The sequence below is a fragment of the Anopheles funestus genome, chromosome 3RL, assembly GCF_943734845.2.
Source record: "Anopheles funestus chromosome 3RL, idAnoFuneDA-416_04, whole genome shotgun sequence".
Lineage (NCBI taxonomy): Eukaryota > Metazoa > Arthropoda > Insecta > Diptera > Culicidae > Anopheles > Anopheles funestus.
Window position 1 is genome coordinate 10,391,371 of NC_064599.1, and position 26,327 is coordinate 10,417,697.

Consider the following 26,327-nt stretch of genomic DNA (forward strand, 5'->3'; position numbering starts at 1 on the left):
GAGGAACCAAGTTCCATACCCTGTTTGTAAAAATGTAAAATTTTCCTCATTTTTGCACCAAGTTTTGCCTATAACTCGGTCGGTATCCAACGGATCGCCAATCTTTAACCTGTGGTCGATAGATGGCATCAATGGCTACATTTTCTTCTTGGACGGCTATGGCCTCAGATGTCTGTGTCGGAAGTTATTCGAGGAACCAAGTTCCATACCCTGTTTGTGAAAATGTAAAATTTTCCTCATTTTTTGCACCAAGTTTTGCCTATAACTCGGTCGGTATCCAACGGATCGCCAATCTTTAACCTGTGGTCGATAGATGGCATCAATGGCTACATTTTCTTCTTGGACGGCCATGGCTTCAGATGTCTGTGTCAGAAGTTATTCGAGGAACCAAGTTCCATACCCTGTTTGTGAAAATGTAAAATTTTCCTCATTTTTGAACAATTTAGCAAAATTTTTAAATGTGATATATTTTTATGCGAATTTGTTGCAATATGCTTCTTTTCACTCAAATAATCCTTTAAATTAAAAAAAGAATAAAAAATCAGAAAAAAAATTTTAAAAAATTTTCGACTCGAAAATTTCATAAGGCTTACCCCTTACGTTTTTTTTGGGAAATTTTTCAAAAAAAATTAAATTGATTTATTTTAATGTCAATTGTTTGCAATGAGTTTCTTTTCACTCAAATAACGTTTTAAACAAAAAAAAAAGAATAAAAAATTATAAAAAAATTAAAAAATTCTAAAAATTTGAAAATTTCCTACGGCTCATTTTTGCACCAACTTTTACCTATAACTCGGTCGGTATCCAACGGATCGCCAATCTTTAACCTGTGGTCGATAGATGGCATCAATGGCTACATTTTCTTCTTGGACGGCCATGCCCTCAGATGTCTGTGTCGGAAGTTATTCGAGGAACCAAGTTCCATACCCTGTTTGTGAAAATGTAAAATTTTCCTCATTTTTGCACCAAGTTTTGCCTATAACTCGGTCGGTATCCAACGGATCGCCAATCTTTAACCTGTGGTCGATAGATGGCATCAATGGCTACATTTTCTTCTTGGACGGCCATGGCCTCAGATGTCTGTGTCGGAAGTTATTCGAGGAACCAAGTTCCATACCCTGTTTGTGAAAATGTAAAATTTTCCTCATTTTTGCACCAAGTTTTGCCTATAACTCGGTCGGTATCCAACGGATCGCCAATCTTTAACCTGTGGTCGATAGATGGCATCAATGGCTACATTTTCTTCTTGGACGGCCATGGCCTCAGATGTCTGTGTCGGAAGTTATTCGAGGAACCAAGTTCCATACCCTGAAAGAAAAATTTTTAAATGTGATATATTTTTATGCGAATTTGTTGCAATATGCTTCTTTTCACTCAAATAATCCTTTAAATTAAAAAAAGAATAAAAAATCAGAAAAAAAATTTTAAAAAATTTTCAACTCGAAAATTTCATAAGGCTTTCCCCTTACGTTTTTTTGGGAAATTTTTCAAAAAAAATTAAATTGATTTATTTTAATGTCAATTGTTTGCAATGAGTTTCTTTTCACTCAAATAACGTTTTAAACAAAAAAAAGAATAAAAAATTATAAAAAAATTAAAAAATTCTAAAAATTTCAAAATTTCCTACGGCTCAATTTTGCACCAACTTTTACCTATAACTCGGTCGGTATCCAACGGATCGCCAATCTTTAACCTGTGGTCGATAGATGGCATCAATGGCTACATTTACTTCTTGGACGGCCATGCCCTCAGATGTCTGTGTCGGAAGTTATTCGAGGAACCAAGTTCCATACCCTGTTTGTGAAAATATAAAATTTTCCTCATTTTTGCACCAACTTTTACTTATAACTCGGTCGGTATCCAACGGATCGCCAATCTTTAACCTGTGGTCGATAGATGGCATCAATGGCTACATTTTCTTCTTGGACGGCCATGGCCTCAGATGTCTGTGTCGGAAGTTATTCGAGGAACCAAGTTCCATACCCTGTTTGTGAAAATGTAAAATTTTACTCATTTTTGAACAATTCAGCAAAATTTTTAAATGTGATATATTTTAATGCGAATTTGTTGCAATAAGTTTCTTTTCACTCAAATAATGCTTTAAATTAAAAAAAGAATAAAAAATCCGAAAAAAAATTTTAAAAAATTTTCAACTCGAAAATTTCATAAGGCTTACCCCTTACGTTTTTTTGGGAAATTTTGCAAAAAAAATTAAATTGATTTATTTTAATGCCAATTGGTTGCAATAAGCTTCTTTTCACTCAAATAATGCTTTATATAAAAAATAATAATAAAAAATAAATAAAAAAAAACCTTAAATTTGAAAATTTCCGTTCGCAAACGCGACAATTGCTAAGCATGTAGTGACGGGGTTACTGATTATCGCATTATCGAACGAAAAGCTCATAAAATTTGTAAAAGCATTATGGAAAACTATAGAAGAAGGGAATTAACGACAGTCCTAGTTAAATCAATTATTTTTTCCAAACAATATTGCTTAATTAATTCCTTCTGCAACACTTTTCTTCGAATGCTATAAAACGTTGCTATAAATTTAGTTTATCCTCCGTTTTTTTCCGAGGTTTAAGTTATGATTTCATAATTTATGTGTTGCGTGTTGTCGCAATACAGAAAAAGAATGCCTTCCATTAATCATCTTGCAAACTTCATTTACATCGGTGCGTGTGGTGCATCTGTCTTCGTGCGGTTGCATCCATTGCATTGAGCTGCTGCCGTCAGCTGCACAGTGTCGTGTTTGTCACGATCGCGGAAGGGTTTTTGTGGCATGTGTGAGATACCGTTGTTTCCCACACATAATGATGGTTTTTGTGTAACCCGCACGCGTGGGTGTAATTCTTTTTTTTGTTTTTGTTCACTTTCTCTCATCAAAACCACCACCTCTTTCGGTTAGCGCGCGTGGTAAAATCGCACAAACGCGCACGCATGCAATATGCAGATCGGTGTCGTCATCATCATCATCATCAACACCGTGTCGTGTGTGTGTGTGCTTGTGTGTAAAAACATTTGAAAAGACACAACCGAGAATGAGGTCACCGTGGCGCATGCAAGAGAAAGATGGATGCATAGTCACATAAATCGATAGCCACAGCACTACGACTAATAATAGGGGGTGGGAGACGGGTGGAAGGGAGTTGGGAGGGAGATGGGGGGGGGGGGGGTGGGTGGGTTGGAGTAGCAAGAAGGGATGAGAAAATCTCGCTTACGTCATCATCTCTCTTTGCGCGCGTGACCTTCTCCGTGCAGCCTTCCGTTGTTTTTGCTGTGGCGGTATTTCTACTGCTTGCGTGATACCTTTTTTTTCTCTTCTTTATACGCGAGCTCACTACAATGATGGTGCATTTCTGTGTGCATCATAACGTTCGGCGCTGACCGTATAATGAATGGAAGACACGATGGATATACGCGTTGGATAGTGCCGCGAAGCAAAACAACAACAAGAACGTGGCTGTTTGCGTGTGTGTGTTGATGCAATTGCAAGTTTGCTGCACACGCATCGACTTCATGTACGGGCGTGTGCAGTTCGATCCATTGCCAGTAAGAGAGAGAGGAAAGTTATTATTGTGAAGAGGAGAGATAAGCAGCAGCAGCAGTAATATGAAGCGAAGGGAAAAGTAGTATGCGAGGAAACAAATAAACAAACAAACGTTGTACGAGTTCGATCGTTCGACCTGTGCGGAGGGAAGGGTAGGGGTGGAGAAGGGGTGGTTGAATTGCATCGAAACACTATTGCGCGTGTGATCATAAACATAAATATAAAAGGCCCACGCAAGTAGAGTGTATACCCCATCATTCTCGTAACAGGTTGGTGCCGGATGCACTCGAACGCATGTGTGCATGTGGACGCGTAACGGTTGGCACACAAATCGTTGCAAATTTAATTACAAGCCTGCAGTCGCCGGTACGCCTTTTATTACTATGCCATAACAATATGATGAATGGAACATTAGACGTTAGAATCGAGCTGAAAATGTTGCTAAAATTAGAAAGACGCAGTTCATTCGATTTATTTTACTGTTTTCATTATGTTAAATGTTGCTACTTTACTAATATAAGGTGAATTAGAGTGTATAACATGGACTAAGACATATAAAAAGACATTAAAAAAAGGAAAGAGAAAGGAAATAGAGTAGAACGTCGATTATCCGGGGTGCTCGGGACCGGGCTGATGCCGGTTAATCGATTTCCACGGATAATAGTCCTTCAAATATCAAGACCATTTATATATCTAGATAAAGCGTATATAATATCTGTATATTATACTATGATAGTCCTTTTGATGTTTAAAATTATTCTGGATCAAGCAAATGATTATCAAAAAACAATTAAATTTTAGAACCTAAAACAAAATCATTTAAAATATATCGTTTGGTGCCGATTTAAATAATTTTAACCAACGCCCCCGGATAATCGACGTTCTACTGTAAATGGTTTCAACAACTTTCCAATATTTCCATTATAGCAAATCATCCAAAAACCCTTGATTAGTGAAATATTTCACAATGAAGGCGATATTTTTACCAACTTATAGCAAACATCTCCTCCAAATGTAATGGTACGCAAGTATCAATATCGTAAAAGTACGATGAGCAATTTTATGTCCGTCTCAGTTTAATCAAGCTTTGGCGTAAGTCTTTTTTTTATTGCATTTTATATTACCTGGCGCGTGAAAACAATCGATTTTCAAGCGCACGGCGCACGGGTGGTCGATAAGTTTTTTATGACAATTTAACTACTTGAATTACTTTCCAGGTGGGCAGCAACGGCTGTTTACAGGAGATTAGTTTTAAGCTTTAATATTATTTTTAATTACATTTTTTGCACAAAAGAAACGTTTATTTGTAATTTGTTTAGCTACAAAGACATTCATTCGTCACTGACGGAATGTTACACAAATTGTGCACAAACGCGCCATAAAACCAACGTCGGATCTATTATTGAGCAGGAAAAGAAGGAGAAAAAAAACACCGCAGATAAACAACTAAATATTAGTACACGTGTATACCCACAACTTTCCAAGCATATACAAGGACAATCTATCTCTACGGCAAAGACACGGAACCGGCACCGTGTCAACATTGTGGAGGAATGATAATGGCGCCAAGGCGGGAACCACGAAAAAACCGCACGTTTTACGCCTGTATGCAGTGATGATTAGCGCATGTCGCGGAACTGTACTGCTGGGTCCCGTCTGTTCAGACGATAAGACGGAGCAAAACACATTTATGTGTCTTTTTGTGTGTGTTTGTGTGACAAAATAAGGAAAATAGAATGTGTTGTACAATTTGTTGCCCCCCCCCCCATTTGGCATGTCCCGCAGAAGTTGACTTTATGATGGAAATGTACAGTTCATAAAAGTGGTAATATTGTTGCATTTCTTAGTGAACCGCATCTTCTAATATGGACGATCCTGCCACAATGCTTAAAATGTTGTGAAAAGTGTCGCGCATGTGCGTTGGATGGCAAAGGACAGGAAATTGTTTCTTATATGGCTGTGTTGTGGTTTGAGAGCTTCTTTTACTATCACTAATACTATTTCAAATGAGAGTAGAATTTTTGATAGTATTAGTTACTCGGCTGGCTGATACTACTACGTGTTATGACTACGTAGTTGAGAAGAATAAGTCTTTTGTCGAGGACATACTCGTTTTATATCTCCATTATGATGGAGTCCCAACAAGAATTGAACTCGGAACAGGTGTGACGGTAAGCGTTGCATTTACTTGCTGGACTATAAGTGTAACCTTTGGTACTTGAGTTTAGTAGCCAACTAGAAGCATTTACAGATGGAGTAGTAAGTAGTAGTAAGATTGAATCTTATGATATGTTGAAATTATTCCCATTTTGTATTTCTTGTTGAAAAATAATGACTATTAGTCAGCTGAATCTATTTCCGAATGTTGTGCAAACGTTGGCCCGATGAATCACATCCGGAATTATTTTAATGTACACGTTAATTACCGGCCTTCTTAAAACTATTGGTACAGAACCAATAAAATACATTGAATATTATTCCGCCATGCAGCCAGGCGTAACCAAAAAACTGCCCTCGCCGAATAAATTTATTGGTGTCCAATTTTCCCCCCTTGCTAACATTGCTGGGTGGCCGCACAAAACACACAATCAATCCCTTCAATAAAATGTGGTCGAGAGAGAGAGGAGACCCAGCGGGTTGAGTGGCGGAGACTTCAAGAAATTTGCCACAAGCCAAATGCTTCTGCTCCGTCATTCGATTAGAAGAAGGAAGGTTTTTTTTGCTGTTTGGTGGTTCCTTCTGGTTTGCACCCGTTCTCTCTCTCTCTCTCTCTCTCTCTCTCTCTCTCTTTATTTCCCCCTTTTTGCGTAATCACCTGCTTCTTCTTCGGCCAATGGTCCGCGGACGGGTCCCCCCAAAAGTCAGCCAACTGCGACGACGAAGACTCGGCGAAGGAAAAGACGTTCATCGAACGATAACGAAACGCAGACCGGCAAGTCCGGCTTGTTCGCGCGAGTTCAAGGTAGCGCACAAGTGGAATATTTTGACGCAGCCAAAAAATTTATCACCACCCCAAAACCCCCTCCCCCCAGTCTTGGGGTGTGGGGAGAGGGTGAGGGTTAACAATTTGAAACTCATGCTTTTGCTGCGTGTGTTTGTGTTCCGCAGCAACGTGAGATACGGATCCGCAAAAAAAGTCCGTTGCTCCTTTAGGTGAAGGAAACGAAATAAGAAAAGCATAACAAAAACACCCTTACCGGCACAACTTGGGGGGTGAGACACAAGTAAGCAGCACAGAGCAAAACACATTTCTAAAATTGTCTCCGTGCAAGAAAGTGACGAAAATAAGATGTTAAGACATCGACCGGTAGACGACCGGTTTACGGTCCGTCGACTTCCACCGAGGATGTCCTTGCCCTGGTTGGGTGGAAACGTGTGTGTGTATGTGTGTGTGCGGATGCGTTAATTTTCACCCGAGTTAACACATTAGCACAGCAACCCCGGAAGTAAATGGAGTTAGAGTGAAGAGAGAGACGGAGAGAAAACATTGGGCAAAAGACGGTCGTCGTCTGTAAGCTTCAAGGTTTTTAATTGCTCCCAATAAGCAATTCGATGACAGGCGATTATAGAGTGTGTTTTGGTTTTTTTCCTCAATATTTTGTTTCTTATTTTAGCCACACACAGAGAGCTAATCAGTGAAGTCTTCCGCAGACATCTTCAATCGATGTTTGATAGGCTAACCTTGCTGTTAAAATGAATCAATAACCAGATTAATGGAGACGGTTCCTCTGCCATTTTGTGGTTGTGTTTTGATTTCCAGGGCACTAACTAAGGGCACATTTGTACCAGTAATAGAGGAGCTAGTAGTACTAGTAGTAGTAGTAGTAGTAGTAGTATCAGCAGCAGATCTGTGTTAGACCCTGTTGCTGTTCGACGTTTTTCGTACACGTACAAGCGGATTTGCGGTAGTCGTCGTTCTATCCCGCAGGAATGAACAAATGTGTATAAGGGTCGAACAAAATAGAGGGGTGGTTGCTGCTGGGTTTCGGAAGTAATGTCAATAACCTTACAAGGTTTTTCTCTAGACGGCTCGTTCGGGTGTTGTACCGGGGGTGCCGGGTGCCCTGGAGGTGTCTGTGTGTCTGTGTTTCTATCGTTCTGACAATTGTGCGTGTTGTGTGTCGACCGCACACGTGTCTGGCTCTTCGCTCAGTTTCAGTTTTAGCGGGTTCGATTCATAACAGAACAATCGCAAGGGAATTAAGGACTGGAAAAATGCAAAATTTCCTGGAAAATAATACAATTTTCCAAAAAACATTTTGTTCTCTTCGATGTCAACCATCATCGGAGACAAGCTCAGAAAATCAATATAAATGTTCAAACAACGACAAGTTTGTGTGAAATTGAAGTGGTTACGACACTTCAAATTAATTGAAGTCCTTCCCATTTGCCGTGGTCGAGTGCCATGTTTCGAACCGCTTTTTTTTTCTCTCCGCCCAATGTTCCGGCCTCTTTTGGGCGTACCGCACCCTCCCTCCCGACCCCGTCTGATTGCGAAAGTTTGATGGACACTTAACCACGGACGAAGTGTGATTAGATAATTTCAGGGTCAAAACATTTGGGCAGTAGTATGCCTTTTTGCGCATCACCTCACCGTCCGTTCCTGCAAAGACGTCAATTGGTTGTATGACTGTTATGGTTTGATTTTTTTTTGGGGTGTTTTGTTAAATCGAGTTCCAAAATATATATACCATTCCAGCATAACTATCTCGCCTAGCGTTTGATTGATAATTTTGGTTTTGTTTGTTTGCGCCATTAGCAGCAGTAGCAGCAGACGTATCGGTCGCGAAACGAATTTTTTGGATCATTTCAATCGGATTGACAGTTCCGATGGCGGGCAGTGGTACGATCTGATCATGATCTTCCGCTGTTTGAAAGTGTTAACAACTTGCTTGAGAACAAACAACAACACCAAAGTTTCGTTGAAGTGAACTCGCCCGGTTGGTGTTGGAGATTTGGATGATAATGGGAATGGTTTATGTTTTCACTTTGCGACCATCATCATCGAGCTACAAAAAAAAACCCCCTGCCTGGTGGAGGTATATTTCCTCATAGGTGATAAAGAGAAGTCAGTGTCATGTACTCATGCAATGCACACTTTGCTCAACACATTAAAATGGGGTGGACATGGGCCTGGGGATGAGCTTTTGTTTGGTTTGACCTTGCTGCTGATAATCGTAACAGCGGAGCGAATCGTTCAATGGCTAACGCAGCATGTTATGGCACAACGAGTTCTGTTTGGTGCCTGTTTATGTAAATTTAAATAATTAGCAAAACGAGCCAAAATTCGCCTACGAGTATGCAATCCGTAGAACATCACCGCCTAAAGGTATGCAACGTGCATGACAAAAATGGATGGAAATCGAAAACAAACGTTTTATGGTTGCCCCTATAGATATGCACCCTTCGGCAGCATTGAGGAATTGCGTCCATCAGAATTGTCCTTCAAAACAAGCTGTAAAAATCGTTCCACATTTGGAAAAGGGCGCGCGTTTGACACATAGGGAGAAGCAGCAATGAAATAAAATCGGAAAATAAAAACAGTCGGCTTAAAGGAAGCGTGTGCAGTTGTTTGTCTGGAGTCTGTGAAGGTCAATGACTTGTACGGGACAATGCACAACTGCTGCAGTGCATCTGGTCCATAAACCAGGGAGGGATACAGTTTCCGGATTGTTTTTCCCCCTCTGCAACGGAAAATGCAACCTCACGAATGCTGTCGACGGCGGCGGTCGTTGGTTTCTATCTATAGCATATGCGGATTTTCTTTGTTACTTGTTAGATGTTATTAGGGATGAAGATGGAAGGGACATACACACAATTCTTTTACGTGGTAGTTTGTGGATGCCCAAGACGATAAAGACGAGAATGTGTTGTCTGCTGCAATGATCATTTGAGATGGAATTGGGAATAAAATAATATTTTAAAGAATTGAAGCTTGTTGCTTCACTGAGGTCGATTTTTCATAAATTCTTACTTCAAATGAGTCATCAACATAATAGAAAAGCAATTAAAAAAAAAAATCACTTATTGCCATTACACATAAAGACACATAATGACTCACTCACACATGGTGTCTTCGTATATCTTCCCAATAATTTCTCTAGTGTTGAACGATGAACGATGAAAAATCAATCACAATAATCATAATAATGAAGCAAGATAATGGCCTATTTTATTCACCTTTTTTTAACATCTTCTCCTGCTTTTCTCTCTGCTTCACAGGTCGATCTCGAGCCCGAACTTCACATCAACACAAATCTAGAGTAAGTATGATGTAGACACATTATAGAAAGTGCTTTTTGGGAAAAGAAGCTAACGTTACCTTTTTCTTCTTGCCAAAACCCTAACAGTACCGAAGGATCTGAAACGATACCACTGTCGGAGGATATTGTAAATCCTGGACGAATCAAGCTAGGACCGCAGGATTTCGAGCTAAAGAAAGTATTAGGAAAAGGTGGATATGGTAAAGTCTTCCAAGTAAGTATCGATTATGGCGGTGCAGTAAAGTGCTCCTAAGCTATCAAGATTCTACGCTAAGTAATCACCTTTCTCACTCATTTTTAGGTCAGAAAAACCACTGGTGCTGATGCAAATTCGTACTTCGCGATGAAGGTGTTAAAAAAAGCTTCGATAGTTAGAAATCAAAAAGACACAGCCCACACACGCGCCGAGCGAAATATATTAGAAGCCGTCAGGGTAGGGGTCGATAAAAAATGATTCAATGGCGAAAGGATGATGTCTAATGGCAGGGGTTCTTCTTTCCGATTTGTTTTAGCATCCATTCATAGTAGAGCTAGTGTACGCCTTCCAGACCGGTGGCAAGTTGTATTTAATCCTAGAATACTTGAGCGGTGGCGAGCTGTTCATGCATTTAGAGCGTGAGGGTATATTCTTGGAGGACACTGCATGGTGCGTACCGCCGAAACCGTTTGTCCGAAGATTTCAACGATTGTAAAAAAACTCCCTAACATGAACTGTTCGGTTTCGTTGGCAGCTTTTACCTATGTGAAATTATTCTGGCCCTGGAACACCTGCACAATCTTGGCATCATCTATCGGGATCTGAAACCGGAAAATGTGCTACTCGATGCGAAGGGTCACGTGAAGCTAACAGATTTCGGTCTCTGCAAGGAACACATCCAGGAGGGCATTGTAACGCACACGTTCTGCGGTACGATCGAGTACATGTGAGTGGATTTTGTTTTCATTCTCAATCAATGTCCTGCCGTATGGGTGGTGTATTACATGTCTAATGGAACTGCTTTCACTCTTCGCTATAGGGCACCGGAAATATTAACTCGTAGCGGACATGGTAAAGCGGTCGATTGGTGGTCACTGGGTGCCCTTATGTACGATATGTTAACGGGAACGGTAAGCTTAACCGAGCGCCAATGATGTAGCAATGTGTCGATAGTGTATTGAGAGCGTATCTGTGTGAATATGTGCCAATTACAGCCACCATTCTGTGCGGACAATCGAAAGAAAACGGTCGATGCTATACTGAAGGACAAGCTCAACATTCCGGGCTATCTGACACCGGATTCGCGCGATCTAATTCGCCGGTTGATGAAGCGTCAAGTGTCGCAGCGTCTCGGCAGTGGACCGACCGATGGGCAGGCGGTAAGGGCACATCCATTCTTCAAGAACGTCAACTGGGATGATGTTGTGAAGAGAAGGCTTGATCCACCAATCAAACCTGTTTTGGTAAGTGTCGAAAGAGAGGGATTGTTGAGCGTTGAAAGGAAAAGTGTTTTTACGGTGCTCTTCTTATCAACAGGCCAGTGAGGATGATGTGTCACAGTTCGATACCAAGTTTACGAAAGAGATTCCTGTAGATTCGCCCGATGAAACAACGCTGAGTGAGAGTGTCAATCTAATCTTCCAGGTGAGAAAAAATGTTGCTTTTTCGACACCGATCGTGGCTGAAAATAACACATAAAAACACATTTTAATCGCATAATGTTTTCGCTTACGCTCGCTCACTCGCTCGTCAGGGTTTCACGTATGTCGCTCCTTCCGTGCTAGAGGAAATGCAGACGCGAATCACAACACCACGATCGCCCCGTCGAATGCCGCGTCACCATCACGGCCATCATCTACATCAGCACCATCCACACAATCACCATCACGGTGGCGCTGGTAGTTCTGCCGGAGCGCACGGTGCAGGCAGCAGTCGAATGATGGAGAATGGTGGTGCGTGGAAGATGGCACCCCATCAAAACCTGCACAATCATCATCCGCACGTGCATCAGCAGCAACGGGTGGGACAGATGGTACCACCGAACCAGCAACAATCAGTCGGCCAACCGGCTCAACCACACAATCAGACGCAACCGAACCAGGCCGGTGTTAGTGGCGGTCCGCCCGGCAGCAGACCGTTCAATGCCGCCTCAATCTCCCGACGAACGCCACCACATCTGCAACCGTTTGCACCGAGACCCTCGCCACAGGACGAAATGATGGATGTGTATCCGGAAATGTCCATCTCTTAGTGAGTAGCGGGTCGTGTGCCGGCAGTACGAACTAGAGATGAGAATGACAACTCTTTTTAGTGAGTCAACTCAGAGTGAATGAGTCGTTATTATGAGTCAGCTCGTTTAACGATTCATTTCGGAGTCATAAAAAACCCCCCGGCATAAACGTATAAGTTAAAGTTCGGCCATTTTACTCACTCATGAGTGTAAGCATGTAGCCGTGGTGAGTCGAATTGCAAAAAGAGTAAACACTACTTTAGTTGCGATTTTTAGATTTTTTCTTATTTTTTTCTTATTTTTTGTTCTTTTTTATTTAAAGCATTATTTGAGTGAAAAGAAACTTATTTCAACCAATTCGCATTGAAATAAATGCATTTATAAAATTTTTCAAAATTACTCAAAAAAACGTAAGGGGTAAGCCTTATGAAATTTTCGAGTTGAAAATTTTTTTTAAATTTTTTTGTTATTTTCTATCCTTTTCTCAATTTAAAGCATTATTTAAGTGAAGAGAAACTTATTGCACGAATTCGCATTAAAATTTATCGAGTTTAAAATTTTTGCTAAATTTCCCCAAAAAAATCGTAAGGGGTAAGCCTTATGAAATTTTCGAGTTGAAATTTGTTTTGTTATTTTTTATCGTTTTCTCAATTTAAGGCATTATTTAAGTGAAGAGAAACTTATTGCACGAATTCGCATTATAATTTATTGAGTTTCAAATTTTTTGCTAAATTTCCCCAAAAAAATCGTAAGGGGTAAGCCTTATGAAATTTTCGAGTTGATTTTTTTTTCAGCTCATTTTTGTTTTAACTCACTCGCACATTTTCGTTTCAACTCACGTTTTTTACTCTTTTTGCGACTCGACTCACCACGGCTACATGCTTACACTCATGAGTGAGTGAGTGAAAAAAGAGTCGCTAAAACTCCTCGTGGTGAGTGAACGAAACTCGTTCAATACAACGTTTCAACTATCTATCTCACTCTTACTCACTTTGCACATCTCTAGTACGAACGAAGAAGCGTCCGTGTGTGTATTAATTGAATAACAATGTCTTTTTCTTCCACTTTCGTTTTAGGCCAACGTTGGAAGATTATAGCAGTTATAGAAAATTTGTCACCTAAACATGTGCAGTCCAGCGTGACACACCCATATTAATGATGAAGGTGATGATGGGTTGGAGCTGTACAGAAAGCAGCATAAACGCTCATCTCCAAACTAATACTAACCCCGGTAGTCTAGCGTAAACAATAGGAAAAAGCAAATTATTCTAGAAGCGAATGAGGGGAATGTAAGTTAGTGAAAATATAACGACAAAACAGTAGGGAAGTGAGGGTGCAACAAAATCACCAAGAAAGTGTAAACTAGAATAACAAATTTTCCTCTCAAACATTTGGTTTCGCAGCAGTAGCACCTGTTGAAGCTGTTTCCTTGCAGGCTAGAGCAAATTTGGGTTTTTTCTCCTCTTTCTCTCTCTCTCTGTAACAAAATTCCTGTTTTTACTATACAAAATTCGTTGATTACGCGTTGCCCAATCGTTACCAAATGCTACGTTAGCGCAATGTTTTAAGAACGTTTATGTTTTGCACCTTATTTTAAAATGCTTCGACTCAGGCGACTCAGGCAGATTTTGAAGGGAAGCTCCCCCAACATCCTATAGCCAAATCAATCCAGGAACGTAGGCAGGCAGGCAAGCTAGGCTCATTCAGCAATTTGGCATGCTTTTAAGGAAAGGTACCCGGTAGTGTTACGAATCAATCAACTAACGAATGGTGCAGATACGACGTTTTACACGAGAATAACGAGCCACGTGTTGCTGAATAGGATACGGAGCGTAGCAGAGCTGTTGTTTATTACTTTTATTCTACGCTCTTTCGACACTTTTGTGCTGCATGAGACGAATAGTTTATGTATGCAGATTAACAATTTTTTTTTTTGGGACATATTTAGAAATATTTTTGATGTGTTGATATGAAGCTTTTATTATGTATCTATTTTCATTTGTTCCACACGATATGTTTTTCGAACACGGTTCGCAGATATTATTGATAAAAAAATTACTATTAAATTACTAGAAACTTTGCTTCACAAAATGATAGCAGGCTAGAAGGGAAATTATTGATTTCATTGCAATACGACATTGTGAGAATTGGGGTGGCAAAGGTAGGCTTGCCCTACTCGAGGGTGGCATATTTTGAGATTTTTTGTAAGGAAAGTTTAATTAAAATTTGTTTATAAATTGTATTATAAAGTGTGCTTGCACTCAAACCCCTGTTCTTCCGGATCATTTGATGCCGCAAGCACTACATTTACTTGGTGCGGCAAATTTTACACTCGCAAATATTATTAACTACAGTGAACGCATAGCAAAAAAAAACACCAGGGAATGAGCTTGAGGCAAGCGCGAACTTTAGATAACGAATCGTAAAAGATGCATTTTCAACACATAAAGCAAACAGCGAGCAATGATAACGAAAACGGCCAGGGTGGAAAGAAATTGTGTAGTTTGGTGGAAAGTTTAATATAACCCTCCAAGATTATTTACAACAAGAGACGTAAACGTTGAAAAAAGAAAAAAAGGAAGACAAACGATACGAACCCGTGCGTATAACAATGAAGACATGAAATGGAAATTAATACTTTAAAATCGTGCGTGACAAAAGATTAGATATTAGCATTCGGTTACTTCTTCTCCTTTACATTTTTCTTCTTGTTCTAACTGGTAAAAAAAAATCAAATATTGAAAGAAAGGACTTTCACGGTTGCATGCATTGGAAAACTATTAAATTTAACAAAACAAAACAATTACACTATGTTCCTTTTCTGTGTTTCCACAACTTTTGCTCTGTTTTAGGAAAGGGCCTATTGTATTTTACCCCCGCTTAAGAATGTAGTTGAAAGGCAAGCAAAACAGAAAACTCGTACCACTGCCCACGAAAAGGGAAAGCAGCGATGTGGCCGCCCCCCTCCGAACGAAGAAATAGGGTTTTGACAGCAATTAGTCAATGATACAAAAGGAAGGCAAAAAACCAACAAACTCTCACACACACAAAAAATGGAAAACAAACTTACAAACAAAACCAAAAAAACCAAAACGTAAACGAAAACTACCATTTGCAATAGTCTGAATGTAGCTAAAACAAAAAAAAAACAACGTATATGTGAATAAAGTGTAGTAAATCGAGTATAAAACTCTAAACCTGTAGAGAGCTGAGGGTAAGGTGTGTGTGTGTGTGTGTGTGGCAGGAGAAGAGATTTACAGATAATCCGCAACCGCGCGCGTATAACTCTCCATTATTGAAACTTGCATCAACATGGTAAAACTAGCTAATTAAGTTTCTTTACTAATGCAAAATGTGCAGCTGCCAGAGCACATAATACACATACATATGTTACGTGGAAGCGAAACTAAAAATAAAACAATAGTGTAAAGATATGGAAACCAATATGACTGATTTTTATCGAAACCGCAAAGGCCGGATGAAGGGGTGGAATTATGTGGAAAGTAAAGAAATCAGTGCAAAAACACAAAAACACAAACAGCAGCGGCACAGAGAGGACACTACCAAAAGAATGTATAGCAGAGCAGTAAACGGCAATGAAACGAGGGACGTTGTTCCTTATTCTAGCTAAATGTAACTTCTGGCTTTACTATTCACTACTTTGCGCCGGTGTCGTTAGCGAAGCAATTCGCCAATGAAGACGCTGAAACGTTTTTTTTTTTCATTTACCATTTACCAATGTTGTATCATAATGAACAACGTTTAATATAACTATCAAAGTACTAAAATCGAAAAAGAATCCTTTGCTAACCTGCTGCTCCTACCGTTTATCGGAATGGACGTGTAGTGTTTCATTTGTACTGTATTTTGTATCTAGCTCAATTTGGTGCGTGTGTGTGCGTGTGTGGGTAGATTTATGTTTGTTCCTTTTTGTTTATTTCCTTACCCTTGGTAGATATGATTTAGGTGTAGAAAGATAAAGTTATATAAAGAAGAAAAGCTACATAACACTGTATAACAACACCTCAGCGGAAACAAAACAAAACAAAACAAGAAAACCACTCGTGTGCACTAATTGTACATTAATTGTACGTAAAATCAAAGCAATTACAAGTTCGCAATTTGTGACATTAACAACTCACAATTATTAACATGATTCTGCCTTAATTAAAGTTCCAATAAAGTAGATAAGAAATGAAGCAACTTAGACGCGCACGAAACTCCTTTCCGAGGAGTTTGGCTTCATGTCTAATATCACACACGTTGTGTTGCTTCCGTGTGCTGTCATTCCGTTCTGGTAGCTGGCTACAATTGTGTTTGCCCCCTTTTTGCGTTGTTCAAACTACTCACAGAAAGGGAAGACGGGGTGTCGTGTGGGTGTGGGACTCCTCATTCTAGCATTTTGGTACGTTGCTTTTTGGAAGGCTTTATAGATGGAGCAGTTATAGAGTAACTCTCATTTTTCTACAAACTAAACTTGCTAATTTTTACAAAACAACAGAACAAACAGCAGTTGAATTGGTTAGCAAAACGTATGGAAATGGTGTACGGTGAAACGAGTAGTGTTTAGACAAACATATAAACAAGAGAAGAAGCTCGAAGCGGCGGGGTACTAGCAAAATGCAAGACAAATCGTTTAATGAGTGGGACAATTAGACAATGCAAATGAAACTGGTACTACTACAAAATTGAGCACGAACAGTATGGAAATTGTAATCAAAGCAAACAAGCAAAAAAAAACACAACAAATGTTATAAAACAGGAAAGGAAATAGCATGAAATAGAAAGAAAGAGCAAATGAAATGAAAGCACACAAAAAGAAGGTAATGGAGCTAGCAAAAGATGGAATGCAAATGTAAAGCAATGATAAAATCCAATCTTATATTAGCTGCAAATGATGCCGGGATGCGCGTGAGCTGGTAAAAAATATACGTTGAAAACGATTGTCATAGAACGAGAAGAAACGAATGTGTTTGGTCTTTTTTTTTGTTTTCTTTAGTTAATAGATATTTGAGAACGGATATTTAATTTATTTTGGTACGTTTTTTCACTGTCCGAATGTGTGCTGAACAATAATTACTACTCGTTGGATGCGTTTGTAGCGAAGAAAAGGATTAACTCGACTCCGGGGCGATTGCAATAAAATGCCATAAAACTGATTGCTCGTTTCATGATTTTTGAAAATGCTGTTTCTGATTTTTGTACTAAGAGAGCATCCAATGCAGGAGGTAACACTACTTCCCCTCCGTCGGGTACTTTCCGAGAGTTTCATACAGTTGTCTCTTTCTCGCGTTCATAATTGAAAAGGACTCACTATGAAGTGAGAGATCGCTGGTGTAAGTGTATGGGATGAAACGATCAGTCTTCGTTTGCGTTTTGCGAGAGTGAGAGGCAACACAATGATAACATGAGTAAAAGAGACAGCTGGAAAAATATTTCGATTGCACGTGGTGAAGCAGATTAAGTGGTTCCTCCTCGATTGGATGCTCTCCTGTTAAAATAAAATTATAAAACGACTCGTTTTTAGAAGGCTGGGTGACGCAACCGATGAAGATTTTAACGAATGGAATAGCGGGATGCAAAAGGTTTGATGAAGGTTTTATTTTAATTTTGATAAATGAAAACATATGCGCACGCATTTGTTCAGTGTTCCAATTCGTTTTGTTCCGGAAAATTCTTTCACCCCCTTCTAGGTAAACAGAAACATAGCAACCAATAATTTCTTTCCTTCGTTTGTTTGTCGCTCACAGTAGTCTTCATATCAGCGTGTTGATTATTTCAATACAAAATCGCTTTTCTTTCCAGTAATCATCTAGCAATCTCTTTCGAATTTCACAAAGTGGCAAAGGACACACTTCAGCCTTGTGTAGGAAAATGTCCGAAAAGTATCTTCGACAGCAAAATCTGGTGCTTCTTCCACCGGAACAACCGAAATACACGACACGTGATTGGGATGCGAACAACCGTCGCCAGAATGTGTTCTCACTGGAGCAGCAAGCATTAGCGGATCGTGTCATAAGGTGGAAAAAGTTTATTAAACGCTTCTTAAAGGATTTCTTATTTGTTAATCTCTTCCCTGAGGGTCCTTTTATTTTTTTCCCCCAGTGAAAGTGATCGAATAATCGATGAGACCAAGCATACGACGGAGGAGAGCAAGAGTGAGGTAGACTTCCGGCTGAAGGAACGCATCGAGGACATTCAATTCCGGCGCGATGAGTTACAGCAGCAGAAGAAGGACGCTCACATCGAGGAGGAAGCGCTGAAGGTGTACAAACGTCGTACGATCGATGCAATCAATACGCTGCGAGAGATTGCCGTGCCGCTCTGTCAGAAGTGTATTGTACTGCGGGAAAATCGACAAGGAGCCGACCTGGTGAACGATGCCGTTGATCGCGAACTGCGCAAGGAGCTGGACGTGACGGAGGGTGGAATAGCGCTGCTGGAGAAGGTGTTGGAGCAAAGTGTGGAGCAGATCCGACGATTGCGTGCGACCATCTATCTGCTCGATCGGGACCTGGCGGACAAGGATCGGTCGATCAAGATCGATGCTAAAAATCTCGAACTACGCCCAAACCAGATGGAGTTGAAGATTTATGCCGGCAGGGTGCCGTTGGATCCTTAGTAAGTTTCGCACTCAGTAGTTCGAATGTTTAATGGCTTCACGGGCGAGTTTCGTTGTCTTTTAGCAACTCAACCGACGAGGAATGGATTATGGTAACGAACAGAAATATAGAGGCAACTGCGAAGGAGATAAACTCCGCCCAACCGCTCCGATCGTACGTCGATCAGCTGCTGCGCCAGGTAGCGGAAGACATCCGGACACAGGTCGAACGGACGAATGCCGCATTCCGGGAGCGTGTGGCCGAGATGCGCTACACCAAGATTAAGCTCGAGAACGTCCACAAGGAAACGGTACGGCAGGTGAACGAGCTGACACGCACCGTTACGCGGCTGGAGCGTGAAATCGCCGAAAAGGAAGGTTATGTGGCGCTCGCCCAAACACGTCTGGCCAACCGATCAACGCGGCCCGGTATCGAACTTTGTCGGGACAATGTTTACGAAGGGTTAAAGAACGAATTGGCCGCACTGCGTGAAACGATCGCAAAGTTGGACGGAAGTTTGGTCAAGTCGAAAGCTACACTGCGCTATCTGCTCAACACGCAAGTGATGCAGGAGGAAGAAATTAACCTTAAAACCGAATCCCTGCGCATCGACGAGGTTGACTGTATCACTATGAGAGAAAGCTTTAAATTCCAGTCATTTTAAGTTACTACTTTTGGGACCAAAAATGGTAAATAAAGGCACCGACCACTTTCGAAATCGCTGCAAAAGGTTTAACGCTAGATAATAATGATTTGCTTTTATTATTTTGTTGGTTTTTGTGTGTTGCCGCGTTGTTTTCTTGTCGTTTCTTTTCTTGTTTTGTATGCTCTTGTTGTTTTGTTTCCTCTCTCTCTCTCTCTCTCTCTCTCTCTCCATTAGCTTATAGTATCACTATTTTTTGTGTTTTATCTTTTTCTTTTTGCGTTTCCAATTTTCTTCCTTTACGTTTCGCGTTTAACATTGCATGCAGTAGTGGTTTGGGGTGGTGGTGATGGGTGAAGTTGTATTTTGAAATTACTAGTGGATTTTACTGTTACTGAGGGAGGAAAGGGGGAGTTACTCGGGTTGTCCGGCTCGGCATTAACTAACGATACGGTCATCAACGATATCAAGTAGCGCCTACTGCTGCTGTTTGCTATGTTTTGCTGTAGATTTTCCATTTTACGGTTGTCCACATTAATTTAGTTTAATTTAGATTTTATTTTGTTTTTTGCTTAACATCTGCTCTTCCACACACTCGCTCTCTCTCTCCTTTTCTCTGTTTCTCGAGATGATTGGCAGCAGTTGAACTGTGACTGCGTGTGATGCGGAATTTCAGAGGTTGCTGTGAATGCACCGGTCGGTTGTGAATAGCCTGTCGCCTAGCAATGCATTATACCTACCAATTTTCATTCTCCCATTGCTACAATGGATTTGTGGTAAGTTGCAGTAGTAGTTCGCATGATAATCTCCTTGTCCTCCTTGTCCTCCAATGCGGTATGAGCTGGAAACGAACCGATTTTGTCATTGCAGCAGTCGATTTGGGGTTTTAAACGCGCCATGAGTGAATAGTAATTTGTAGCGCTAAATGCCCTAATCTAAGCCGCCCCTGTACAAAATTGCCCTCTTTCTAGCTTATTGGCAAGTTTCAACCACTATCCGCTTAGGAATTGTGTCTTTTTTTCTGTATAGGGTGTACCTTTATGTATAAAGGTTCGAATCGATCTGGCCAAATGAATGAACCGGAACAAGAATATGTCGAGATATGCAATCCTTACAAAGTGGAGTTAGACCATTGATTCACCTTTCCGAAAAAAAAACCTGTAATGCTTCCTTTGTGAAATCCAAACCAAGGATGATAGAATGTTAGAGTTACTCTAAAATTGTCCTATACAAACAGTGCCCGTCCCTTCAAGCAACACTGGCTAACCTTTGATTGTATTTGTTTGCTTCGTTTTGTTGCTACTCGTCTTGATAATACTTCCCTAACACTAATCACTATTGTACTTTACACGCTAACAGACGTAGGAAGGATAATTGTATGAAAAGTTCTTATCGGCTAATTTTTTGTTTATATGTCGCATAACCTAATCTTCGCAAATTAGTGCACTATTGCATCACTTGTTCGAGCATTCGTTTCTAAACTGTTGCTAGTAGGTGCAACGAATTGCCTCTTATTGCACTCACATCCGATCAATACACTCACAGCACCACTCCGTTCGATCCGGCTTCCGTACACACTCTGGCTGAGGCTGAGGTAGAGAGCTATCTCTTAGTGTTCTCTCTCTCTCTCTCTCTTACTATTTTGTCCAAGAAATAAATTCTAGCTTCAGTTGAGGTTAAATGATACACGTTAAACAGTGACAGCATCCACCGCCCAGGCTGTGGTCAGACGGAACAGAATAATGGCGGGGAATCGTAGGGAAGGCAGAATAACAGATTCAAAAATCAGCACACAGCTCAACAGTGGCGTCGTAAGGACCCAATCGCAACAGTGACCGTGAGATGAAGGATTTTGTTTTCCAAATGCTTCTTCACTCAGTTACTTGGTGTGATTTACTTGGTTTCCGCATCAAGGGAAGTTAAAAATATGTTCTTTAAAAAAGAAGATAGTTGATAAAACTATAAAAAATATAATGGAGAATGAATTCTAGCTAGATCACGGGTAGCATATGCAGCCCCCGTCCATCGAGAAGCGGCCTACCAAAAAGACTAACAAAACTTACTGAAAAACCCATTTCCTAACAGCGTAATGGTTTTCCTTTTTAGCGTAAATTGTTTTGCTGCTGACTAAGCACGACGAATCGCGAACGATCGTGGTGACGGTTCAACGGTCATAGTTTGTGGAATTAGTTTATCCCTACTATCCTCGAACATCTCATCCGTTTCTGCCCGTTTTTTTTCTTTTTTTGCTAAACCGTGTATGTCCAACAACATTGTTGTTGCCTTCTGCTGGTGAAATAGATTCGACTGTACGGGATATTATTAATTTACGGGGTTATTATACACGGCTAGTAGCAAATAACAGTGCCGACGAAGATGTTCAGCCGTTTGTGAAGCTCTCTCCTTCTAAAATTTGGGCTTAATCAACTTGGCATTACGGGGACCTTCCTTCCTCCGCGAAAGGAAACTGCATCCCGGAACAGATTCAAACTGTACATACTATACACTAGAGGGGGGGAGGGGTCATTGTGTCTAGTCCGCCCACACACCCATCCACACGCACAGACACTTCCTTTTCGGGGTGAAAAAGGAAGTATTCCCTTGACTTGATAGGGAAAGAGGCCGGAAACAGACACCAGAAGAAGGGAAGTAGGAAAGGAGACCAGTCGCCCATCGCTGACGTACACTCCCATACAATCTTACACACACAGAGACAGACACGCGCGCGCGCGCACACACACACACATTCCTAGAGGGACACAAAACACACCTGCGCAGCAGCCTTACGTTGACAGATACAACCGGTGGTAGTCGTTCGCCCCGAACGCACAGTTGCATTTCGGGCATTTGCGCTGGCGCGTCTCGTACCTCGTGCGCAAACAATCGTAGCAAAACACGTGGAAACATTTCGACAGGACCGCATCCTTTCGTTTCACCTTGCACGATGGGCAGGTGAGCGTTTCCTTGTACTCGCGGATCTCCTCCAGCATCACCTCGTCGATCGTCGTGCCGGACATTTCGATCTTCTTCATCCGCTCCGCCTTGCGCTTGAACTGGGCCAGCTCCTCCTGTAGCCGCTTCGTTTTGTACGCCTCCGCCTCGAGTGAACTCGTCTTTTCCGCCACGACCTGCTGCGCTTCCTTCATCTGGGCGTGATATTTCTCCAGATGCAGCTTTAGATCTGCGGCCGACTGGGCCGATTCGATCGCTTTCCGCTTGTGCATCTCCATCGCCTGCTGGCGCGCGACCAGCTCCTTCTCGATCGTGGTGACCGTGTTCTGCAGTATGCGTTCCTTCTCTTCGAGCTTTCGTAATACGACGTGCATCGCTTCGATTTGACTATCTCGCGTTGATACCTGAAAGCAGTTCAATAGAGCAATTACCGTTCTGCCTGACTGTGTAAGGGATTAAGTTTAAAAAAGATGTGTAAAAATACCTAACGCTACTCAAATCAAAATACATCTGCTTTTAGCTTCGAAAATTCTTCGGAATTCATATCGTGATGTCTTCTGCTTGTTACGCAAACACGCTATCTTCGAATTTTAACCTAATGAACCCAATGGCTGTCAGACGAATCCTACCAATCTCTGGAATTAGTAACGTACCTGATCTTCAAGCAGTTGCTTTTCCTCCCTGAGCAGCTTGTGCATCTGATTGGCTTTAATGCGATCGGACATTAGCTTAAAGTTTGCGTCGTCCTTCTCGCGCAACTGCTGTATCAGTCTTGAGTTTTGCTCCTGCATATCCTCGAACGCCTGCCCGGTCACTTCCATTTCGTTTAGGAGAGCCTCTTCTTCCTGCAATAACAACGGCACAGCAAAAAAGAAAGAGCGTTAGAGTATTCCGACCAGCAAGACAGCAAGTGCTTAACGTGAACAACTAAACAACGTGAGTCTAAAATAGGTTTCGAAAAACGGTAAACAGAGGATCCCTACAAATGGTCGATAGCCGGTTGTCCAACTGCTGTCTGGCGGTTGCTTCTGGTTCTGGACCTGCTTCTGCAGCTCGTACTTCTGCTCCTCCAGCTGCTTGATCTTCCGCAGCGCTTCCTCGTCCGCCAGCTTCTTTCGGTCCTCCCGTTTGCTCTCCTGCAGCTTCTTCATCTGCAACTTGAGGTCCTCGATTTCGGCGCACTTTTTCTTCTCCGACGCCATCAGCTGTACCTTGTCCCGCTGCTCCTTCGGCACACCCTTGTACATGTCCAGCAGTAGCTTCATCTCTTTCTGATCGTTTAAAGCTTTCTTCAGCTGATTGCGCAGATCGCGCACCAGATCCGACTCGACGCACTTCACGCCCCGATGATGGTCGGCGGGCCCATTTGCCTTCCCGTCCATCCCGAGACCGCCGCCGCCGCCCCCGCCTGTCGCACCGGCCGATCCTTCCTTTTTCACCACCATCAACCCGTCCGGTCCCATAATCTCTTCCCGCTTGATACCGTTCGCGTCCATCTCGCCCTCCTCGCCGGAGTCGGACCTCGTCAGCGAGCCACCACTGGTTCCGCCCAGCCCACCGGGACCGCACGAATTTAGCGACCCGTTCGGGTCTTCCTCCTTGATCGCGCACTGGCCGTCCCGTTCGAGCAGCAGCCCGCCGGACTCTTCCTTCACGGACGCACCGCCACCGCTGCCGGCGTCACGCATCGAGAGACAATTTTCCATCTTGATCGTTTCCGCCAGCTGCTGTTGGGCTTCCTGCAGCACGGTCACTTTACTCGTCTGCTCTTCCAGCTCCTTCCGCAGCTTCGTGTTGTCCGCGGACACATCTTTGTACTTTTTCTTGTATCGCTGCACCTCACCCTTCAGCTGACCGTTGTGGTTCTGCAGCGACAGGATGAGATGACGCATCTCGTGATTAATCGGGGCCGTCTGTTCGTTCGCCGCCATGTTCTGCTCGAACTCGATCCGCAGCATCTCATACTCCTTCCGGATCTGCGACATCACGTCCTCCATCTGGATCATGTCGCTGCGCACCCGCTTCTGTGCGATCAGCTCTTCGCTTTCCATCATCTCGATCTGGCGCAGATGCTGGTTCTTGCTCGACTGCAGCTGATTCCGGCTTTCGTCCAGCAGCGTTTTGATCTGCATCGATTCGTTATACAGCACGGAGAACTGGGACTGCAAGCACTTGTACTCGGTCGTCTCGACGATTACCGATTCCGGCAGCTGTCGTATGTCCATCTTTAGCTTCTCCACCTCTTTCAGCGCCTCGCGATGCTGCAAATGCAATTTGTCCAGCTCCTGCAACCGGTTGTTCGATAGTTCCTTGTACTCCTCCAGCTCTTTTTGCAGATCTTCGAGGTGCTGCGCGGCCACGCTCGTCATCGAGCCGGACCCTCTCGAACCGCCGCCGGCCGAGGAAGATTGCCGCCCGGAGTCACCGCTCGCGCCACCGCCGCTGAGCGGATCGCCTCCGTGCAGTTGGTGATACGCTTTCAGCTTTTCGATCGCCTCGGCAAGGTGGTTTTCGAGCTTATCGTTCCGACACCTCACCTTCTCCAGCTCGTACTGCAGATCGTCGATCTGGTTGCGCAGTTCGGCCGCTTCTGTTTCTTTGCCATTCAGCATGTCCTGGTACTCGCTCAACTTAAGCGATATCGTGTGAAACTTTTCGTGCAGCAGTGTGTTCTGTGTCTGCAGGTTTCGGTTCTCCGCCATCACGTCGATGTACGTTTGGCGCAGGGATTCATCCAAATCTGGCGGTGCCATGGCCGGCGATTTACCGTCCTCTGCTTCACCCTTCATTGCCATCATCAGCTTCTCGTTACGCTGCATTAACCGGTCGAACACCTGTACGATTTTGGCCACGGCACGCTTCGACACCTGCACCCGATTCGCCAGCTTGTCATCGAGCTCTTCCTTGTCCCAGGTCGATAGCTGCATGAGAAAAGAGGTCGTTACCTCGTTCTCGTCTGCAGAAGAGAATATAAACAGAAGCGAAAATAAATATCAGTGATGAATCTGCCCGGTATGACAACGAATCATTTGTGAGGCATACTTTTGTTTTCCGATTCGTCCGCCGTTTCCGCGTCGAAACGTTGCAGCAGTACGCGAATGTCTTCATTTAGCTGGTTCCAGTACCGATTGACCACGTTCAGTACGGCATCGTCCTGCGTTTGACGCTTTTCGAGCTGTTCGATTCTTGACCGTAGCTCCGATTCGCATCGTATCCGCTGTTCGATCCGCTGGGCTAGCTTTTTGTTTTGGAACTTCAGCACCTTGATGTCCAACTCTTCCAGTGTCGAAATCGGCCCGATAAGGTGTGGTTCGAAGTGTACCTTCTTGATCGGTGGCTGCAGGCCACCAGCGCCACCTGTACCTGTACCACCGCCGACCGTACCGCTGGCACCACCGGCCGCTTCTTCTGCCGATCTTTTCGACATCGTAGCCTATGCGGGGGCGATTTGCCTACGGTTCCAGCAGACCAGGAACGTGCAAACCTAGAGAACCGTACCGTGGGACCTGTCAAGGGTGCGAAATCGAGTCGGCAAGTCATCCAACCCGTCCGGCCAAGTGATGAAGTAGGTGCAGATAGGAGAAAGGAGAAAACGGACGATTATTTAGTTAAAGTTCGAAAGAAATGTGCATTTCATCGCTGCATCTTGATAAATCTTGCATTTGGATGGTAAAGGGCACATTTCTTTGCGATAAATGTGTTTTTTTCTTTAATGGTGGCAAGAAAAAACCATCTAACACCATCTAGCACCATCCTGTCGCGCTTGGTCTAGATGTGTTTTTTCTGTGAGAGCTTATGTGTCAAAGAGGCTGCAAATGATTCTTATCTGGAGGGTTAATTGCATACTTACCTTCGCGGAAGCATAAATTACGCACGTATTACTATTTCTTTCAACAATTAAGTGAAGAAAAATGGAAAACGGATCACATCAACAAAGCCAAGCCAGCCAGTCCCGATTGAATAATAATAGCAATAATCAAAGTCTAATCAAAGCAGGTTGGTCCATCGTACATTTTCTTACCAACACATCGAAACGCGCACTTGACAGTAACGAGCCACATTCGGTTGTCAAATGTTCGGAGCAAATCAACGAACAACAAATGCTTC

At 42.5% G+C, this 26,327-nt stretch overlaps 3 protein-coding genes across 7 annotated transcripts in view; 2 read left to right on the top strand and 1 right to left on the bottom strand.

Moving 5' to 3' along the window:
* Positions 1-16,772, top strand: part of LOC125771303 (ribosomal protein S6 kinase beta-2) — a 33,303-nt gene extending 16,531 nt beyond the window's left edge. For 2 of the 4 annotated variants that reach the window (XM_049441810.1, XM_049441809.1), the window contains exons 3-12: positions 9,776-9,816; positions 9,904-10,030; positions 10,118-10,249; positions 10,329-10,462; positions 10,548-10,739; positions 10,833-10,923; positions 11,008-11,256; positions 11,330-11,437; positions 11,547-12,043; positions 13,100-16,772. In XM_049441810.1, coding sequence (XP_049297767.1) covers positions 9,776-9,816; positions 9,904-10,030; positions 10,118-10,249; positions 10,329-10,462; positions 10,548-10,739; positions 10,833-10,923; positions 11,008-11,256; positions 11,330-11,437; positions 11,547-12,043; position 13,100 — 1,572 coding nt within the window. In that variant the 3' untranslated portion in view covers positions 13,101-16,772. Of the gene's footprint in view, positions 1-4,570; positions 5,379-9,775; positions 9,817-9,903; positions 10,031-10,117; positions 10,250-10,328; positions 10,463-10,547; positions 10,740-10,832; positions 10,924-11,007; positions 11,257-11,329; positions 11,438-11,546; positions 12,104-13,099 lie in introns of those variants that run through there. The other 2 variants (XM_049441812.1, XR_007419293.1) reach the window with 2 other exon arrangements.
* Positions 16,773-17,754: 982 nt separating this feature from the next.
* On the top strand, positions 17,755-19,361 carry LOC125771318 (tektin-1). The gene is made up of 3 exons (XM_049441850.1): positions 17,755-18,043; positions 18,129-18,644; positions 18,710-19,361. Exons 1-3 carry the CDS (start codon positions 17,898-17,900, stop codon positions 19,287-19,289), a joined length of 1,242 nt encoding a protein of 413 aa, XP_049297807.1. The 5' UTR covers positions 17,755-17,897; the 3' UTR covers positions 19,290-19,361.
* Positions 19,357-26,182, bottom strand: LOC125771278 (E3 ubiquitin-protein ligase Bre1). Of its 2 annotated transcripts, none has more exons than XM_049441739.1 (5): positions 26,071-26,182; positions 25,263-25,726; positions 23,432-25,176; positions 22,874-23,065; positions 19,357-22,624 (listed from the first exon to the last, which is right to left on the bottom strand). In XM_049441739.1, the coding sequence occupies exons 2-5, from the start codon at positions 25,645-25,647 to the stop codon at positions 22,052-22,054; spliced, it is 2,895 nt and encodes a 964-aa protein (XP_049297696.1). In that variant the 5' UTR covers positions 25,648-25,726; positions 26,071-26,182; the 3' UTR covers positions 19,357-22,051. The 2 variants fall into 2 exon arrangements, with proteins under 2 accessions (XP_049297696.1, XP_049297695.1); XM_049441738.1 differs by having other exon boundaries at positions 23,204-25,176.
* Between the last annotated feature and the right edge of the window lie 145 nt (positions 26,183-26,327).